Here is a 22,167-nt window from a genome sequence, read left to right on the forward strand (position 1 = left end):
GCGCCCTGCATGGCATGGGCAACCCTACGCAGTATCTATCGACGAACGATGATACACACATCGGGAACGCACTTCACTATTTACAATTAGATCCACGGGGATAGTAAAGACTGCCCCCGGGCCCTAAACTACCAGAAGTTACTATATCCGATGGGCGTCTTCAAGCATTTAAATACGTTTTAAAGCGTGTGCATACAGGAATGTGCCGTTTTTTGGGGCGAAGACTTTACATTTACAACAACCGTAACATAATTAGCATTTCAGCTCAGAACTTTTGGCTACAAACGCCATGGTGTAAAAACGGCATGTCTCGTTTATTTCTGGCCATGATGGATTTTTGTTATTTACATAAGTATCACAAAGGAGCGGAATGTAGCTCGCCTGTTTCTCCAACTCCATGAATAGGTGTTTTCGGTGCGTGCAGAACCAACCAGAATCGTCCCTTACACTCGTGCGCAACTGTAAGGCAATTTGTATCACATTCTTTATGGAAGCAGCATTTGATCATCGAGGAATGTTCGCGGAATAAGAATTGTTACCCCTTTTAAAAAAAAATCGCCACAACAAAGTAGCTTGTGCGATCGTCGCATCAAAAGTGAGCTGTTTTTATTTTTTTCCCTTTCGCGTATTGCATAAAGTGTTTTTTTTTTTTTTTTTAAAGCCAAACGGCGAGTAAATCCACTGGGCTACTCTACTAAAAGTTCCGGTGCGTGTAGGAGCGTACAGTGAAATCATGAGGAACAGTGAGGAGGCGGAGGGGTTTCATGGCGAGGCCTCCAACACTTCCATGATCTCGGGAGCAAGTAGCCCATACCAGCCCACCACCGAGCCCGTACACTCAAGGAATGTTTTGGGTGGCATTAGGTGTGACTTTGAGTACCTGAAGTCACACTTTGGCATATTAAAGGCCGTTGAAGTGGTAAGTTAAATAATTAAGTCAAATCATTCAACAGACTGCATGACTAGGCGACTGAAGTGTTACATATGTGCATATAAAAACTTCATTGAACGATGTGCGTTGTAATCTACTGTGTTTGCATTTGTATGCGTGTAGCCTGTGCTTGTCTGTTTTTGAGAAATGGCCTGGTTCTTTAGGCACAGTGACATAATAGTAACCCAGTTTGCATGTGGCTCACACACAGTCCACTATGCTACACTTTCAAATGTTTTTCGGCATGTCTCACGTGCCGAATACAACTGGTTTAAGACTTTACGGTGAAATGCTTGCGGCCGAGCCCTTCCCAACAATGCAGAGTGTAAAAATAAAATACACATGAAAGGCGCAATATAGAGGGACTAACATTACCATATCAGTGTACGAGGTATTTGAGGTAGATATGCACATGAAGTCAGTACATAATATTGCAATGGAAGTAGCCCAAATAATGACAAATTCTTCTACTAGAAAGAATTCCATATCAACCACTTATAACAATTGTATGACTATTGTTTATTTTCATGAAATCAGCAACATTTCTCTAAACAGTTTACAGGAAGGGGAAACAGAATAGTTCAATGTGGGGTTTGTGCCAGTACACCTAAAACCAGATGTCTCTGTGGGGAGAAAACACAACAACAAAGGAAGATAATGCCACCCAAAGCTATGATAATTCAGCTGCAGAGGAAACGTCTCAGCCAGAGTTTTGTCCCATCTATTGGTGCCAAACTGCTCAGTCGGAGATGGTGCTCTCACATAGCCTACAGATGAAGCACTGGGGAAACCAGTGGAACCAAGGGAATAATTAAGTGCATAAGGGTAACAACCTAAGCCACCTACTCAGAAGATGCCATGTTCGAATATTGCTTCATTAGCGGTTATAGAACATCATTTGGCGTCTATTCTGCTGTACAGTGGTCAACACAGACTCTTTAAGTGAACTCATTGTACGAAGAGTTTTGATGTTCAGAGGATTCACCAGATTCAATGCCAGAAAAGGCACAGTAGCAGTCTGACAAGGAGAACAGGGGGAGAGGTGTACCTGGAGAATCACACACACCGGAGATGTCTTTGAGAAAGACATCTGTAGCCTGCGTGTAAAGTCTGTGCTGAGAGCAACTCTCTGTGCCGAGGTGGATGTCTTCTTCTTGGGTCAGATGATACTGACAAAAATAAGCATGTAATTACAATGTCGTAGTTGGAGAAAGCTGACCCACTAGAGGTTACATAAAAACAAACAAAACACTGAGGTCAAACAGGAAGTCATGTCTTTCACCACCGTTACCCAGGGCAAATGTAAATGTGCAGTGGAGACAGCACAACTCCCAGTGACATTACGGCAGGTAGCCTAGTGGTTAGAGCGTTGGGCCAGTAACCAAAAGGTTGCCTCTGGCTGCTCCATGCAGACTGACAGCTCTGGCTGCTCCATGCAGACTGGCAGCTCAGGCTGCGCTGAACAGGCAGGAGACTCCGGCAGCGCTGGAGAGGAGAAAGGCTCCGACAGCACTGAACAGGCGGGAGACTCCGGCAGCGCTGGAGAGGCGAGGCGCACTGTAGGCCTGATGCGTGGTGCTGGCACTGGTGGAACTGGATAGAGAACACGCACAGGAAGCCTGGTGCGGGGAGCTGCCACCGGAGGACTGGTGTGTAGAGGTGGCTCTGGATAGACCGGACCGTGCAGGCGCACTGGAGCTCTTGAGCACCAAGCCTGCCCAACCTTACCTGGCTCGATGCCCACTCTAGCCCGGCCAATACGAAGAGCTGGTATGAACCGCACCGGGCTATGCACCCGCACTGGAAACACTGTGCACTCCATAGCATAACACGGTGCCTGCCCGGTCTCTCTAGCCCCCCGGTAAGCACAGGGAGTTTGCGCAGGTCTCCTACCTGGCATAGCCATACTCCCTGTGAGCCCCCCCCCCAAGAAATTTTTAGGGCCGACTCTCAGGCTTCCATCCGCGTCGCCACGCTGCCTCCTCATACCAGCGCCTCTCCGCTTTCCCCGCCTCCAGTTCTTCCTAGGGGCGGCGATATTCTCCAGGCTGAGCCCAGGGTCCTTTACCGTCCAGTTCCTCCTCCCATGTCCATTTCTCCAGGTGGTGCAACCTCTCCTACTGCAGCTGCTGCTGCTCCTGCTGCTGCTGTTGCCTGTTACCACGCCACTTTGTCCGGGTGTGGTGGGTGATTCTGTAACGGCTCTCTTCTATCTCCTCCTCTGACGATGAGGTAGAACAAGGATCGGATCAAAATGCAGCGTGATGATGATTCATGATATATTTTAATGAAGGAAAACCTATACATACAGAAACTACAAAACTAACGAAATGAAATAATGAAAACCAAAACAGCCCTATCTGGTGCAAACACAAAGACAGGAACAATCACCCATGAAAACACTCACAGAATATGGCTGCCTAAATATGGTTCCCAATCAGAGACAACGATAATCACCTGACTCTGATTGAGAACCGCCTCAGGCAGCCATAGACTACGTAGACACCCCACAAAACCCCTAAGACAAAAACACACCACAATAACCCATGTCACACCCTGGCCTGACCAAATAATTAAAGAAAACACAAAATACTAAGACCAAGGCGTGACAGACTGCGTGATCACGCTTTCCGTAGCCGATGTGAGTAAGACCTTTAAACAGGTAAACATTCCCAAGGCCGCTGGGCCAGATGGATTACCAGGACGTGTACACTGTGCATGCGCTGACCAACTGGCAAGTGTCTTCACTGACATTTTCAACCTCTCCCTGTAATAACAACATGTTTCAAGCAGAACATCGTAGTCCCTGTGCCCAGGAACACTAGGGTAACCTGCCTAAATGGCTACCGACCCGTAGCACTCACATCGCGATACCGATTATTGGAGGACCAAAAAAAGCCGACACCGATTAATCAGACGATTTTTTAAAATTGATTTATTTATTTGTCATAATTACCATTACAACAATACTGAATGAACACTTTTATTTTAACTTAATATAATACATTAATAAAATAAATTTAGCCTCAAGTACATAATGAAACATGTTCAATTTGGTTTAAATAATGTGAAAACAAAGTGTTGGAAAAGAAAGTAAAAGTGCAATATGTGCCATGTAAAAAAGCTAACCTCTGATATCCGGAAACTATCATTTAGAAACCAAAACGTTTATTCTGTCAGTGAAATATGGAACCGTTTGGTATTTTATCTAACGGGTGGCATCCATATGTCTAAATATTCCTGTTACTTTGCACAACCTTCAATGTTATGTCATAATTACGAAAAAGTCTGGCAAATTAGTTCGCAACGAGCCAGGCGGCCCAAACTGTTGCATATACCCAAGAGAAGTGACACAATTTCCCTAGTTTAATATTGCCTGCTAACCTGGATTTCTTTTAACTAAATATGCAGGTTTAAAAAATATATACATCTGTGTATTGATTTTAAGAAAGGCATTGATGTTTATGGTTAGGTACAGTCGTGCAACGATTGTGCTTTTTTCCCGCAAATGTGCTTTTGTTAAGTCACCCCCCTTTTGGCGAAGTTGGTCTTCACACAGTTCGCAACGAGCCAGCCAGCCCAAACTGCTGCATATAGCCTGACTCTGTTGCACAGAACGCAAGAGAAGTGACACAATTTTCCTAGTTAAAAGAAATTCATGTTAGCAGGCAATATTAATTAAATATGCAGGTTTAAAAATATATACTTGTGTATTGATTTTAAGAAAGGCGTCGATGTTTATGGTTAGGTACACATTGGTGCAACGAGAGTGCTTTTTTCACGAATGCTCTTGTAAAATAATCGTTTGAAGTAGGCTATGATTCAATGATAAATTAACTGGCACCGCATCGATTATATGCAACGCAGGACAAGCTAGATAAACTATTAATATCATCAACCATGTGTAGTTAACTAGTGATTATGTTAAGAATGATTGTTTTTATAAGATACGTTTAATGCAACTAGCGCCTTACCTTGGCTCCTTGCTGCACTTGCATAATAGGTAGTCTGCCACGCAGTCTCCTCGTGGAGTGCAATGTAATCGGCCGTGATCGGTGTCCAGAAATGTAGAGTACCGATTGTTATGAAAACTAGAAATCGTCCCCAATTAATCGTCCATACCGATTAATCGGTCGACCTCTAGTCTGTGGCCATGAAATGCTTTGAAAGGGTGGTCATGGCTCACATCAACACCATTATCGCAGAAACCCTAGACCCACTCCAATTTGCATACCGCACCAACAGATCCACAAATGATGCAATCTCTATTGCACTCCACACTGCCCTTTCCCACCTGGATAAAAGGAACACCTATGTGAGAATGCTATTCATTGACTACAACTCAGCATTCAACACCATAGTGCCCTCAAAGCTCATCACTAATCTAAGGACCCTGGGACTAAACACCTCCCTCTGCAACTGGATCCTGGACTTCCTGACGGGCTGCCCCAGGTGGTATGGGTAGGTAACAACACAGCCCCGCTGATCCTCAACATGGGGGCCCCTCAGGGGGGTGTGCTCAGTCCCTGTTCACTCATGACTGCATGGTCAGGCATGACTCCCAACACCATCATTAAGTTAGCTGATGACACAGCAGTGGTAGGCCTGATCACTGACAACGATGAGACAGCCTATAGGGAGGGGGTCAGAGACCTGACCGTGTGGTGCAAGGACAACAACCTCTCCCTCAACATGATCAAGACAAAAGAGATGATTGTGGACTACAGGAAAAGGAGGACTGAGCACGCCCCCATTCTTATCGATGGGGCTGTTGTGGAGCAGGTTGAGAGATTCAAGTAGGGCAGGGCGATATATCAAGTGTTTTTTTTATATATATTCGAGTTTATGTTTTAGCACGATATGGAAAATGTCTATCGCAAAGAATCGAGGTTATCCACCAATCACAACCCTAGACAGCCTGTCATAAATTGTAACCACGCCGGAGAAGTGTAGCGCCGGTAAGAGTTCCACCAAAATGGAAAGTGAGGAAGCCAGCTCAGGATCATGAGGATGAAATCATCCCCAAAAAGGACAGCAATGTTTTTTCAGTAATATGGAAGTGGTTTGTTCGGGTTAAAGAGGTCTTATGTTAAGCAAACAAATGTCCTGTGCAAAAGGTGTCAAAAGACAATTGCAACGAAAAGCAGCAGCACAACCAACCTCTCCCATCACCTGCAACTGAAACACGCGGTGGAATGGGAGGAATGCGTGAGACTACGCAATGCCAATTCCAGTCGCCCGATTCCCAAAACGTCTGCTAATAGACAAACTACCATAGTCGCATCTTTTTCAAACGTAATCCCTTATGACAAGAAAAGTTTGAGGTGGAAGGAGGTAACGGATGCAGTGACCTATTACATAGCCAGGCTTAAAAAAGCTGCTAGGTACAGTTGACCACAAATATCAGCTGCCAAGCTGCAAGTATTTCACGGAAGAAGCCCTGCCACGATTATACACTTGCTACCCGCGAAAGAGTAGCAGAGAACCTTGCTAGTGTTTCATATTTTTTCCACCACAGCCAATCTATGGTCAAGCAGAACGTCAGAGCCATACCTAAGTTTGACAGTCCACTACATAAATGAAGACTGGAAATTGCTAAATGTCTGCCTCCAGACGTCTTACTTCCCTGATGATCATATGGGTGAAGTAATAGCCCAGGGTCTCAAAGACTCTCTGGCATCGTGGAAGATGAGCGAAGACCGACAGGTGTGCATGACAGCTGACAACAGGAGTAACCTGATAAAAGCATTGCTCTTGAACAACTGGACCCGCCTGCAGTGCTTTGGGCACAGGCTTCACCGTGCCATCGGTAAGTGTGACATTGGATAATTCAAGTGCATTCAAAAAGTTATGTTCAGGCTAGCTGTAGGCTGTGTTAGTAGTTTGTGTTAGTAGTCATTCTGCCAATCCAATAGCAAACATCCACAGGCTGTTTTAGTTATAACAAATTAATACATTTTCAATCAAAATGATTATATCAATTACATGTTCAAACAGCTATTGGTCAAACATGCCTAAACAATAGAATAGACTTAATTTGTTTTGCACAAATAGGCCTTGAGTCCTTGTATATTTTTGTATTTGAATAAAATGTCTTGGCCTTTTTTAATTTGTTTAGAAAAAGAAAAAAAATAGATATATATTATGAATTGTCCAAATCGCTGAAAAAAATTGAGATATTACTTTTAGGCCATATTACACAGCCCTAGCTTCAAGTTACTTGGCGTCGACATCACCAACAAACTAACATGGTCTAAGCACACCAAGACAGTCGTGAAGAGGGCATGACATAACCTATTCCCCCTCAGGAGACTGAAAAGATTTGACATGGTTCCTCAGATTCGCAAAAGGTTTTACAGCTGCACCATCGAGAGCATCCTGACAGGTTGCATCACTGCCTGGTATGGCAACTACTCGGCCTAAGACCGCAAGGCACTACAGAGGGTAGTGCGTACAGCCTAGTACATCACTGGGGCCAAGCTTCCTGCCATCCAGGACCTCTATACCAGGCGGTGTCAGAGGAAGACCCTAAAAATAGTCAAAGACTCCAGCCACCTTAGTCATAGACTGTTCTCTCTGCTTCCGCACGGCAAGCGGTACCGGAGGGCCAAGTCTAGGTCCAAGTGGCTTCTAAACAGCTTCTACCCCCAAGCCATAAGACTCCTAAACATCTAATCAAATGGCTACCCACAAATGGCTACCCTACGCTGCTGCTACCTACAGTGGGGAGAACAAGTATTTGTTACACTGCCGATTTTGCAGGTTTTCCTACTTACAAAGCATGTAGAGGTCTGTCATTTTTATCATAGGTACACTTCAACTGTGAGAGACGTAATCTAAAAGAAAAATCCCGAAAATCACATTGTATGACTTTTAAGTAATTAATCTGCATGATGTCCTTGCTGTGTCTGAATCCTGGCTCAGGAAGGCCACCAAAAATTCAGAGATTTCCATACCCAACTATAACATCTTCCGTCAAGATAGAACTGCCAAAGGGGGAGGAGTTGCAGTTTACTGCAGAGATAGCCTGCAAAGTAATGTCATACTTTCCAGGTCCATACCCAAACAGTTCGAACTACTAATTTTGAAAATTACTCTCTCCAGAAATAAGTCTCTCACGGTTGCCGCCTGCTACCGACCCCCCTCAGCTCCCAGCTGTGCCCTGGACACCATTTGTGAATTGATCGCCCCCCCATCTAGCTTCAGAGTTTGTTCTGTTAGGTGACCTAAACTGGGATATGCTTAACACCCCGCCAGTCCTACAATCTAAGCTAGATGCCCTCAATCTCACACAAATCATCAAGGAACCCACCAGGTACAACCCTAACTCTGTAAACAAGGGCACCCTCATAGACGTCATCCTGACCAACTGGCCCTCCAAATACACCTCCGCTGTCTTCAACCAGGATCTCAGCGATCACTGCCTCATTGCCTGTATCCGCTACGGAGCCGCAGTCAAACGACCACCCCTCGTCACTGTCAAACGCTCCCTAAAACACTTCTGTGAGCAGGCCTTTCTAATCGACCTGGCCCGGGTATCCTGGAAGGACATTGACCTCATCCCGTCAGTTGAGGATGCCTGGTCATTCTTTAAAAGTAACTTCCTCACCATTTTAGATAAGCATGCTCCGTTCAAAAAATGCAGAACTAAGAACAGATACAGCCCTTGGTTCACCCCAGACCTGACTGCCCTCGACCAGCACAAAAACATCCTGTGGCGGACTGCAATAGCATCGAATAGTCCCCGTGATATGCAACTGTTCAGGGAAGTCCGGAACCAATACACGCAGTCAGTCAGGAAAGCTAAGGCCAGCTTCTTCAGGCAGAAGTTTGCATCCTGTAGCTCCAACTCCAAAAAGTTCTGGGACACCGTGAAGTCCATGGAGAACAAGAGCACCTCCTCCCAGCTGCCCACTGCACTGAGGCTAGGTAACACGGTCACCACTGATAAATCCATGATTATCGAAAACTTCAATAAGCATTTCTCAACGGCTGGCCATTCCTTCCGCCTGGCTACTTCAACCTCGGCCAACAGCTCCGCCCCCCCCGCAGCTCCTCGCCCAAGCCTCTCCAGGTTCTCCTTTAACCAAATCCAGATAGCAGATGTTCTGAAAGAGCTGCAAAACCTGGACCCGTACAAATCAGCTGGGCTTGACAATCTGGACCCTCTATTTCTGAAACTATCTGCCACCATTGTCGCAACCCCTATTACCAGCCTGTTCAACCTCTCTTTCATATCGTCTGAGATCCCCAAGGATTGGAAAGCTGCCGCAGTCATCCCCCTCTTCAAAGGGGGAGACACCCTGGACCCAAACTGTTACAGACCTATATCCATCCAGCCCTGCCTATCTAAGGTCTTCGAAAGCCAAGTAAACAAACAGGTCACTGACCATCTCGAATCCCACCGTACCTTCTCCGCTGTGCAATCTGGTTTCCGAGCCGGTCATGGGTGCACCTCAGCCACACTCAAGGTACTCAACGATATCATAACCGCCATCGATAAAAGACAGTACTGTGCAGCCGTCTTCATCGACCTTGCCAAGGCTTTCGACTCTGTCAATCACCATATTCTTATCGGCAGACTCAGGAGCCTCGGTTTTTCGGATGACTTCCTTGCCTGGTTCACCAATTACTTTGCAGACAGAGTTCAGTGCGTCAAATCGGAGGGCATGCTGTCTGGTCCTCTGGCAGTCTCTATGGGGGTGCCACAGGGTTCAATTCTCGGGCCGACTCTTTTCTCTGTGTATATCAATGATGTTGCTCTTGCTGCGGGCGATTCCCTGATCCACCTCTACGCAGACGACACCATTCTATATACTTTCGGCCCGTCTTTGGACACTGTGCTATCTAACCTCCAAACAAGCTTCAATGCCATACAACACTCCTTCCGTGGCCTCCAACTGCTCTTAAACGCTAGTAAAACCAAATGCATGCTTTTCAACCGGTCGCTGCCTGCACCCGCATGCCCGACTAGCATCACCACCCTGGATGGTTCCGACCTAGAATATGTGGACGTCTATAAGTACCTAGGTGTCTGGCTAGACTGCAAACTCTCCTTCCAGACTCATATCAAACATCTCCAATCGAAAATCAAATCAAGAGTCGGCTTTCTATTCCGCAACAAAGCCTCCTTCACTCACGCCGCCAAGCTTACCCTAGTAAAACTGACTATCCTACCGATCCTCGACTTCGGCGATGTCATCTACAAAATGGCTTCCAACACTCTACTCAGCAAACTGGATGCAGTTTATCACAGTGCCATCCGTTTTGTCACTAAAGCACCTTATACCACCCACCACTGCGACTTGTATGCTCTAGTCGGCTGGCCCTCGCTACATATTCGTCGCCAGACCCACTGGCTCCAGGTCATCTACAAGTCCATGCTAGGTAAAGCTCCGCCTTATCTCAGCTCACTGGTCACGATGGCAACACCCATCCGTAGCACTCGCTCCAGCAGGTGTATCTCACTGATCATCCCTAAAGCCAACACCTCATTTGGCCGCCTTTCGTTCCAGTACTCTGCTGCCTGTGACTGGAACGAATTGCAAAAATCGCTGAAGTTGGAGAATTTTATCTCCCTCACCAACTTCAAACATCAGCTATCTGAGCAGCTAACCGATCGCTGCAGCTGTACATAGTCTATTGGTAAATAGCCCACCCTTTTTCACCTACCTCATCCCCATACTGTTTTTATTTATTTACTTTTCTGCTCTTTTGCACACCAATATCTCTACCTGTACATGACCATCTGATCATTCATCACTCCAGTGTTAATCTGCAAAATTGTAATTATTTGCCTACCTCCTCATGCCTTTTGCACACATTGTATATAGACTCCCCCTTTGTTTTCTACTGTGTTATTGACTTGTTAATTGTTTACTCCATGTGTAACTCTTTGTTGTCTGCTCACACTGCTATGCTTTATCTTGGCCAGGTCGCAGTTGCAAATGAGAACTTGTTCTCAACTAGCCTACCTGGTTAAATAAAGGTGAAATAAAAAATAAAAATATAGCCCCGCTATTGTTATTTACTGCTGCTCTTTAATTATTTGTTTTTCTTATCTCTTACTTTTTTTAGGTATTTTCTTGAAACTGCATTGTTGGTTAAGGGCTTGTCAGTAAGCATTTCACTGTAAGGTTTACTACACCTGTTGTATTCGGCACATGTGACAAATACAATTTGATTTGATTTGCCCAGCTATGCTATGCTTCCTATGTAAGGGGGTTTCATTTGAACGATAGTACAGAGGAGTTGATAACACATTCCTTACATTTACTCACGGCAGCTCGATGAGGAAATATGCTCAAGGTTGACCATAATAGTTTTACGATAGCAGAGCTCCCATGTTTCGGGCTCGGGTTTGACTGTCAGTTGACCTTGGAGTGTATGTATGCCACTGCCACTGGACAATGATTGACTGACTTGAAGGGCCTCACAAGGGAACTGCTGAGGCCTTGTGTTTTACTATTTAATCCCCCAGAACACCGCTCGTTGTAACTCATCTGCAAATGTGCCCAGTTTTTCCCCAGAACAAGAGCTCTCTCGATGTTAATGGATCATCCCAGTTCAATCCGCGTTACCGCAGAGTTGATGATTTGATATTGTTGAACTAAATTCAACTCGTGATAATGGACTTGATGACGAAAAGTTATCCTTCCCTAATAGGCTATTCAGTTACGTAAAATCACGTACGATTTCAGCTATAAATCAAAAGGCATACTTTTATGGGCTAGTGAAGAGGAATGTTCGGCGATAACCTTGCTGGTCCAATCAGGAGGGTTGTGTGTATAGTATATTTCACATTAGTTAAGTTGAGGTGAAACCCTCCTCCCGTCAGCATGTTTACCTCTCCTAAGGACTTTACTATGGGAACTGTTCCTATAGCCACACCATCTTGGTCTCTGGTCCCGTAGAGGTTGTTGTAACATAAACACTCTGAAGGCCTGAGGTTGACTTGGTGTTATTGGGAGAAGCATTAGTACCGGGATACTGGCGCTATCACTTTCAGAGAACCTTTCTTTGTGTCAGTCTATGAGGAAACTTTACACGGGTGTGAAAAGTCTCGTGACAACAGGCTTTTTGTGGATCTCATCTCCTCTAAGCATTTCCACAGAGCTCAAGTCATGTAACCCAATCAGCTCTTACCCAGTCAGCTCTTACCCAGTCAGCTCTAACCCAATCAGCTCTTACCAATCAGATTTTGACAGTCCCTCCTTTTTTGTACTGTTTCTAATGTAATTTACACTGTGGCCTTTATAATACCAAAATAAAACTCCCTTTTCATCTCTTTTGTAGAGTGTTGCCGTTTGGATTAAGTTGTTACATAGCTATTCAATTGTGTCAATGGACCTTGTAATGTAGATATTTTATTGTGGTGATTTAACAAGGGAAAGTTAAATATTATTGAAGGCCCTTTTTGTAGGCTGTGTATGGAGCTAAATTAATTTACCAGATGCTGCTCCGTGTCCGCTAGCAATTCCCATTCTGGAGAGACTGTGTGTTCTGTTCTAGTGTTTCTCTCAGACTGGTCTTTAACAAACACACATGATAGGCGGAGTTTCTGGCTCTACAGACATCTCTGGGTTCAAGAAGCAGGAGAAAAACGGTTATTGTTGCACAGATTTCCATGAGCCATTTAGGCCAGGAACGAAATGCACAGGACACCGCTGATCAAAGGTCGTTGGAGTGCAGTCTGTATTGTGATGCCTACCTCCCGTTCCTTTTCTGGCCACAACAGATGGTGAACAAGACTGGGATCTGACTCCCAAGTGGCCATTGCAAGCAACTCACAATGTAACTAATCCCAGAGATGAACAATGGGAGGTTTTGGAGAAGGGTGGGTGGGGTTGACATATAATCATTAGTTACACACTTACCCAGCATGCATAGTAACCCCACCCCCTCCACCCTCCCTGTCTGACACCTGCTCCACACTGGGCCAGGGAAGGGCTGCTTTTATCACGACTCGGGGATGACTTCATCCACTGCATCCACCCGCCACCCCCAGTATGGACACTTCCATGTTGTAAATGTCACGCTGTGTGCACCCAGGCAAACACAGCTCTAATGCGGTTTCAGTTGGCTGCCACAGAGAAAGAAATGGGCCCGAATGAATTCCTCGCAGAGGTACCTACTGCAAGTGTGGCCTTGAAAAAGATTTGCCGCTCTGAAATAATAATATGTTTGTATGCACGTGACTGTGTGCATGCTTGTGTGTCTGCGTGAGATTGAGTGTTTCGCCCTTCGCAAGGCTGTAATTCCAGTACAAGGCTGTAATTGCAGCAGATGTGTGAAGGGTGGTTAGCCAGAGAACATGTCAGGAGTGTAGCCTAAGCGCTCTCCTGCCTCAACAACTCTATGTGTCAGAAACAGAGGAGTGTTGTGATGAGAAGCCCTGTTGCAGTTCCCTGTTCTGTTCATTAACCTGGGCTGACGGGTTTAAGAAACAGCCCGGGGCTTGGGAAAAGAGGTGAGGAAAGGTCAGAAGGAACACGACCAGCTGCCTCCCTGCTGCTCCCATCAGGATCTGGTCCAATATGCTGGTTGGTTTGCTCCCTGCACTTATCATGTCCGTTGTCTTCTATCTCAGGCAACTAAGATGCCAGTTTTGCAGCAAATTCTGACATTGACAATATTTCTCTGTTCTATAGAAATCTGTTGTTGTCAGATGGATGATTAACTCATCCTCACGATATCACAGACTTGTTCTTCAGGATAATATATGACTTGGATGGAGAGAAAGAGTGGCTTCTGATCAGCAGTGTGTTTGACCCAGAAAAAGACAGGTTGGATTGGGCCTTGACACTGCGCCAACATATTTTATAGAAAATGGGTTTTGTTTTCATGAACATTTTTAATATTACAGATGGATTGGTCTTTTGTCCAACTTCATAATTATGGTAATTCTTTACACATAAATCATAGGATTCATATTGTCTCCAACGCCATTACAGATAATTGTACAGAGGTGAGATGTTTTTCTCAGTCTAAAGATAATATTACTTCCAAATAAGGGAGGTGAATCTACATATTCAAGTCCCACTGTTGCCATGGAAATCGTTGTCTGTCAATCACCCTTTCCATTTAACCAGTACAAAACAGGAGACGGCTCTTCACAGAGAGTTCTGGCTCAATCTGCATTTCAAAAGAGCATGGAAAACAGACAAGAAATTTGAGCAGGTCATACATTATAGAAACATCATGAAGTGTACGTGTGTGCAAATCTGGGTGTCTCATGGCTTCTTGATAAGGTTTGTTAGGGATGGATTCTTTAGGTTAAATCTCAGACTTGGTATTGGTACTTTTAGAGTTCTTGTCACGCCCTGACCTTAGAGATCCTTTTTATGTCTCTATTTGGTTTGGTCATGGTGTGATTTGGGGTGGGTATTCTATGTTCTATTATTTGTATTTCTATGTTTTGGCCGGGTAGGGTTCTCAATCAGGGACAGCTGTCTATCGTTGTCTCTGATTGAGAACCATACTTAGGTAGCCCTTTTCCCACCTTTCTTTGTGGGAAGACAACTTTTGTTTATGGCTCATAGCATTTAGCTTCACATTTTGTTTTTGTAGTGTTTATTGTTTTGTTCGGCTTCTTTTTTTCCAAATAAAAAGAGAAATGTACGCTCACCACGCTGCACCTTGGTCCTCTTCTTTTAACGGCCGTGACAGTTCTGGCCGTAAGCAGATTCTCAGACGCTTGGCTGTCCCAAGTCCATGTGGGGAGCCGTAGACTGTCATGAAGTCATGTGACTTCCCTGTCAAAGCTGTGAAACCAAGCATCTGCATAAGACACCTGAAGGCTCCCCTTAGGAACAGGCTTTTTGAAAAGTGGTGGGAGGAGAGAGAGAAAGAAAGGAAAGAGATTCTGTGTGTGTGTGTGTGTGTGTGTGTGCACGTGCGCATACATAAGAGTGTGATGTCACTTTTGATGATGATACCAAAATAGTTGTATCTCCCTTTCTTTCTCTCTTCCTCAGGCACTGAGTGATGTGACTAGGGAATGGTCCATTAGCCACCTTTTAGCTTTCTCAAGGTGGTGTGAATGTATACATGGCAAGGGTGCTAAGTGTGTGCATTAGCATGCCTGTAATTCTCCGACTTCCTGTCACAGAGCTCATACATTTTTGATGATACAAGCTGGACTGGGCCCATTATTCCAGAAGGAACAGATTCTTTATTTAGATCTGTCAGGCAACTAGATCCGGTCTGAGCCCGGCCCAGATGGGACAAAGCCTGGAATATGTATGCGTGGTGATGGCGGTGGTTCTGTCTCCCTCAGGCTCACGCGGACCAACCTGTAATCTGCTGGTCTGAGGTTTGTGGAGAGGCGGGCTGATTGCAACGGAAATCCTTAAATAACACATTAACCTCCGAGTTCTCCCCCATCACTGGTGGAGGAGGGAAAATATATCAGTTAACTGTTCACAATGAGGTTGTGGGCTCCTCTCACTCACTTCCCAAGGCAATGCCACTCCATCAGCACCAGTCACCCCAGTCTCATCAAAGTTATTGAAACGTTGGTGTACGGTGAAAGAAACGTGGTTAGTGTCACTAGTTGATATATACACTGCTCAAAAAAATAAAGGGAACACTTAAACAACACAATGTAACTCCAAGTCAATCACACTTCTGTGAAATCAGACTGTCCACTTAGGAAGCAACACTGATTGACAATACATTTCACATGCTGTTGTGCAAATGGAATAGACAACAGGTGGAAATTATAGGCAATTAGCAAGACACCCCCAATAAAGGAGTGGTTCTGCAGGTGGTGACCACAGACCACTTCTCAGTTCCTATTCTTCCTGGCTGATGTTTTGGTCACTTTTGAATGCTGGCGGTGCTTTCACTCTAGTGGTAGCATGAGACGGAGTCTACAACCCACACAAGTGGCTCAGGTAGTGCAGCTCATCCAGGATGGCACATCAATGCGAGCTGTGGCAAGAAGGTTTGCTGTGTCTGTCAGCGTAGTGTCCAGAGCATGGAGGCGCTACCAGGAGACAGGCCAGTACGTCAGGCGACGTGGATGAGGCCGTAGGAGGGCAAAAACCCAGCAGCAGGACCGCTACCTTTGCCTTTGTGCAAGGAGGAGCAGGAGGAGCACTGCCGGAGCCCTGCAAAATGACCTCCAGCAGGCCACAAATGTGCACGGTCAGAAACAGACTCCACGAAGGTGGTATGAGGGCCCGACATGAGATGGGGGGGTTGTGCTTACAGCACCGTGCAGGACGTTTGGCATTTGCCAGAGAACACCAAGACTGGCAAATTCGCCACTGGCGCCCTGTGCTCTTCAATGATGAAAGCAGGTTCACACTGAGCACATGTGACAGAGTCTGGAGACGCCGTGGAGAACGTTCTGCTGACTGCAACATCCTCCAGCATGACCGGTTTGGCGTTGGGTCAGTCATGGTGTGGGGTGGCATTTCTTTGGGGGGCCGCACAGCCCTCCATGTGCTCGCCAAATCAAATCAAATTTATTTATATAGCCCTTCGTACATCAGCTGATATCTCAAAGTGCTGTACAGAAACCCAGCCTAAAACCCCAAACAGCAAGCAATGCAGGTGTAGAAGCACGGTGGCTAGGAAAAACTCCCTAGAAAGGGAGGTAGCCTGACTGCCATTAGGTACCGAGATGAGATCCTCAGACCCCTTGTGAGACCATATGCTGGTACGGTTGGCCCTGGGTTCCTCCTAATACAAGACAATGCTAGATCTCATGTGGCTGGAGTGTGTCAGCAGTTCCTGCAAGAGGAAGGCATTGATGCTATGGACTGGCCCGCCCGTTCCCCAGATCTGAATCCAATTGAGCACATCGGGGACATCATGTCTCGCTCCACCAACGCCACGTTGCACCACAGACTGTCCAGGAGTTGGCGGATGCTTTAGTCCAGGTCTGGGAGGAGAACCCTCAGGAGACCATCCGCCACCTCATCAGGAGCATGCCCAGGCGTTGTAGGGAGGTCATACAGGCACGTGGAGGCCACACACACTACTGAGCCTCATTTTGACTTGTTTTAAGGACATTACATCAACGTTGGATCAGCCTGTAGTGTGGTTTTCCACTTTAATTTTGAGTGTGACTCCAAATCCAGACCTCCATGGGTTGATACATTTGATTTCCATTGATCATTTTTGTGTGATTTTGTTGTCAGCACATTCATCTATGTAAAGAAAAAAAGTATTTAATAAGAATATTTCAGTCATTCAGATCTAGGATGTGTTATTTTAGTGTTCCCTTTATTTTTTTGAGCAGTGTAGTTATCATGACTAAATGGCATGCCTCAAATGATGAATTAACAATATAAAAACAGAAAGCTGTCCTGAACGTTGGCTCTCCTTCTGATTGAATGGATTTGTATGGGTTGACGTGGGTAGTATCATAACGACACACTCTCTACCCACTCTACTGTAGGACTGTATGTTTATAGTTTATTTTAAGGCTGTCCTTGACCTGTCCCTCTTCCTCCTCCCTCTCCGCAGGCCTTGGCCCTCATAGCCTTCATCTGCATAGAGACCATCATGCTGTGCCTACCCTGTGGAGGGGTCTACTTCTTTGAGTTTGTCAGCTGCAGTGCCTTTGTAGTCACAGGCGTCCTCCTCCTCATCTTCAGCCTGAGTCTGCACACCAAAGTGCCCCACGTCAACTGGAGCCTGACGGTGTGTATCCCACCAACACACACTGACCAATCACATCCTCTTACTGGTTTAGATGTCAATGATTTCTTATTTTACCTTTATTTAACTAGGCAAGTCAGTTAAGAACAAATTCTTATTTTCAATGACTGCCTAGGAACAGTGGGTTAACTGCCTGTTCAGGGGCAGAACGACAGGTTTAAATACTGACTAGTTTAAATACAGTGCTATTATATAGGTATGAGAGCAACTTGACATGAAGGTTGTTCAAGTAAAAGTTGATCAGTTGAACCGAGGGTAAACTGAATTTGCTGAAAGTACACTTGCCTATAAAATGTGGGCGACAAATGAGTTTAAAAAAAAAATGCAGTCATAGCAAATGTCAGTGGTGGGTATGCTGGACCCTTCGAAAAAGTATGGCAACACTGCACCGTGTCAACACAGCATCTTTGTGTCTCCATAATTCAATATGTCCATATCTCATTCTAATGATGTGCTATTTGATCCTGTCATCTCAAACCTGTGTTCGGTGGTATGTTTGGTAATGCTCTATTGCTGTCTTGGGAGTATAGGGGAGCTGTTCCCTCACCTAAGAAAATGAGCACAGCCTTGGGCTTCATCATAAAACTCTCCGAGGTAACCTTTTTACGAAGAGTTGGTGAGTGTAGGCTCCTGGGAACTACACATTTGGTTAGAGGTCATTTGATTATTCAGATACATTGTTGGCTGTTCTTTTTCTCTCCCTGCCCTCCTGGTGATCTGTGTGACGCCGTGTCTCTGGATGGGGTGGCGTTGTGGCGTTGGTCTGTCTTGTGCTAGGCAGAGACTGGACCTCTTTTTGTGGCATTGCCTACAACGGCCATGCATTGTCTCAGCTGGCTTGCTCTGTTGTCTCTCCACACAAAGACTTTCAAATGCCCAACTGCCATGCCAGGGAGAGACAGCACAGAGAAGGGTGACCACACACAATGCCCGTTTTCAATGTGGGTGAGTGCTGGCCTAATGAAGGAAGGGAAAGTTTTTGCTCAGAAATGAGGAGGCTGGGAACAGAAATCTCAGTACACGCACGAGTGAAATAGCAGCCTGTGGGAGAACCTGAAGTGGCCTCTTGACTGGATCTTTGACAATGTGCCAAGTAGAGTCTCCCTTCTGAGTGTGAGAGCATGCTGTATGCTGATCTGGTTTGCAGGTTCTCCCTTTCTCACTTTACTACAGATCCTTCTGTGCCAGCTCCTTATGGAAATCAGGCAGTGCATTGGTTTGAGTGGAGCGACGGTTTCTGTTTAGATGGATGAACCTGTGGCAAATCACAAACAACATATTACTGATTTACTTTGCTTGACTACTGATGAAACATGAGACACAGTGCATTCCTCTTGAATATGTAGCCGTATGGTTTATTTTCCTTGATTCTTGGCATCTGTTGAAATAGTGTGCAATACCGTCCTGTTTGTGTGTGTGTGTTAGTAGTCTCTGCTGTTTGTTGAACTGAATGTATTCTGCAATGTGTTTTTGGTGACTTTTCTTCCATGAAGTCTACTCCCACTTCAGAGAGTTTGTCTAGATATGCGTGCTTCCTGTTGCCTTAATCCTTGTCTAAATCAGCATAAACACGCAGCTGAAAACATTTGGTAGAGCCATTTGAAGGGGATGTAGCTACTAGAGCCTCGACAGCCCTCCTCATCGAAAGACCACTCCTAACACACTCACACTTTCTGGCTTCCAGAGAGTCCCTGACTGCTCTGCCAAATGCTGAGCTTGCTGACATCTCCCCGTCTCCCAAAGAAGCCAGTAAGTCTAAGCGGCCTTCCTGCCTCTCTGCTTCGAGGCTGAGGTTGAAGGAGGGGTTGGAGAAGTGTGTCACTCTGCAGAGAGAGAGAAAGCGAGAGGCAGTGGTTTGACTGGGGTATTTAAAGGCAGGCGCTCCATCTTTTGCTACTGCTTTACAAACCGCCGCTGTGCATGTGGAATGTGGGAATGGTTTCTCCCAGAGAGGATTGTGCTGGGGTGAGTTGGACCTGAAGTGAGCTGGATCTGAAGTGAGCTGGATCTAGGTTGAGCAGGATCTGAAGTGAGCTGGATCTAGGGTGAGATGGATCTGAAGTGAGCTGGATCTAGGGTGAGCAGGATCTGGGATGAGTAGGATCTGGGGTGAGCTGGACCTGAAGTGAGCTGGATCTAGGGTGAGATGGATCTGCGGTGAGCTGGATCTAGGGTGAGCTGGACCTGAAGTGAGCTGGATCTGGGGTGAGCTGGATCTGGGGTGAGCTGGATCTAGGGTGAGCTGGATCTGGGGTGAGCTGGATCTGGGGTGAGCAGGATCTGGGATGAGTAGGATCTGGGGTGTGCTGGACCTGAAGTGAGCTGGATCTAGGGTGAGATGGATCTGCGGTGAGCTGGATCTAGGGTGAGCTGGATCTAGGGTGAGCTGGACCTGAAGTGAGCTGGATCTGGGGTGAGCTGGATCTGGGGTGAGCTGGATCTGGGGTGAGCTGGATCTAGGGTGAGCTGGACCTGAAGTTAGCTGGATCTAGGGTGAGCTATATCTAGTGTGAGCTGGATCTAGGGTGAGCTGGATCTGGGGTGAGCTGGATCTGGGGTGAGCTGGATCTGGGGTGAGCTGGATCTGGGGTGAGATGGATCTGGGGTGAGATGGATCTGGTGTGAGCTGGATCTGGGGTGAGCTGGATCTAGGGTGAGCTGGATCTAGGGTGAGCTGGATCGAGGGTGAGCTGGATCTGGGGTGAGATGGATCTAGGGTGAGATGGATCTAAGGTTAGCTGGATTTGGTGTGTGTAGTAGAGGGAGCATGGCAGTATTGACGCTGATAAATCAGTCCAGTAACTCCAGTTGGACCAGTGTATGCTGTGCTGTTACTATTGTGTTGGTGATGGTGGTGTGTCCAGTGGGAGATCCAGCTCTACAAGATATCCTAGCGCCGCTGTAGAAACACATCAGACAGATTAAACCCCAGGAAAAACAGCACTTTTCACAGTTTTACATCCCACTGAGCACCGTTTGCTTTCTCTTCACACATTTTGCCGAACAGATCACACTCAGACACACTCTCTATACCTGCCACACACACAGACTGCATATACAGGGAGTGAGGCATTAGAGAGGATTTGCCCTACATCTGAAGCCAAGTGTGAGACTCAGGCTTGATTTGTCTCTGATTGATTCCAGTGTATGTGGGGTTTGGTGGTCTGAGCTGTACATGTGTGTTGGTGCAAAAAGGGGAGACTTGAGTCTGGTCTGGCCAGTATTCTTGTTTTGAGGTTCTCACTTGGCTAGTGTTCAGTCTTGAGTCTGGTTTGGCCAGTGAGTCTGTGGGAGAGAGTTGGTGTCATGTGAGACGATGTGGGTTATGACTCCCATCACAACAATTCACATGGGGGGCCTTGCCCCAGTCATGCTGGGACATTTATTAAGCATACACTGAAGGACCGGTCAGCCAGCCAGAACAACACATCCTGAAAGCTCACGGAGACACAGTGTCCTATGTTCATGTGAATAATCAGGTCCTTGTACAAGGACCTTCGGTGATTGGCTTCAGCGCCAATTACTATCAACAGAGAACAGCACAAACAATTCCAAACATTTAGATAGCTGATGGATTGACAAGTATGACAAAGATGTGGGTTACAGAGACTCTAAATATGCAGCTTTGATATGACAGAAACTCAAAAAATGATATGTTACTTAAATATTACAATTCTGATATACAGCATGAGCATACCGTACCAGTCAAAAGTGTGAACACACCTACTCATTCCAGGGTTTTTCTTTATTTTTACTATTTTCTACATTGTAGAATAATAGTGAAGACATCCCAACTATGAAATAACACACATGGAATCATGTAGTAACCAAGAAAGTGTTAAACAAATCAAAATATATTTTATATTTGAGATTCTTCAAAATAGCCACCCTTTGCCTTGATGAGAGCTTTGCACACTATTGGTATTCGCTCAACCAGCTTCATTAGGTAGTTACCTGGAATGCATTCAAATTAATGTATGCCTTGTTAAAAGTTAATTTGTGGAATTTCTTTCCTTCTTAATGCATTTGAGCCAATCGGTTGTGTTGCGACAAGGCAGGGGTGGTATACAGAAGCCATTTTACACCCCCTGTCTCCCGTTCATAAGAACTGCATCCTGCCCACTAAAAGACCCACGCTCCACCAAGCCTCAGGCCACCCTTCTCATCTCCATCCATCCATCCGTCCGTCTGACACTCTCTCCCATTAGAGCTGGACACCACAGAGTTACCACTTTCTATCACATCAAAAACATGGTGGAAAAAAATTTGTGTGTGGTTTTAACCGCAAGATGGGTAGCTTCTTCTTCAACTGCCCTGTTGGTTAAGGGCTTGTAAGTAAGCATTTCACAGTAAAGTCTACACTCTTGGTTAAGGGCTTGTAAGTAAGCATTTCACAGTAAAGTCTACACTTGTTGTATTCGGCGCATGTGACCAACAGAGTTTTTGTTTATTCTTGTTATCTGAGGTTCCTTTGAGAAACACTGCTGTTTTTTGTCTTCTTTATGGGTAAAGTTGTTATATCACATGACCCTAAAACATTACTCAACATCTCTGCACGACAT

At 45.7% G+C, this 22,167-nt stretch overlaps 1 protein-coding gene across 1 annotated transcript in view; it reads left to right on the forward strand.

Moving 5' to 3' along the window:
• The window catches only part of LOC109895508 (CKLF-like MARVEL transmembrane domain-containing protein 4), a 26,795-nt gene continuing 4,628 nt past the window's right edge, over nucleotides 1-22,167 (forward strand). Inside the window, exons 1-2 of the mRNA XM_020489227.2 lie at nucleotides 1-919; nucleotides 17,411-17,587. Of these exons, the coding sequence (XP_020344816.1) occupies nucleotides 734-919; nucleotides 17,411-17,587 (363 nt within the window). The 5' untranslated portion in view covers nucleotides 1-733. The remainder of the gene's footprint in view (nucleotides 920-17,410; nucleotides 17,588-22,167) is intronic.

Source organism: Oncorhynchus kisutch, linkage group LG8, assembly GCF_002021735.2.
Source record: "Oncorhynchus kisutch isolate 150728-3 linkage group LG8, Okis_V2, whole genome shotgun sequence".
Taxonomy (NCBI): domain Eukaryota; kingdom Metazoa; phylum Chordata; class Actinopteri; order Salmoniformes; family Salmonidae; genus Oncorhynchus; species Oncorhynchus kisutch.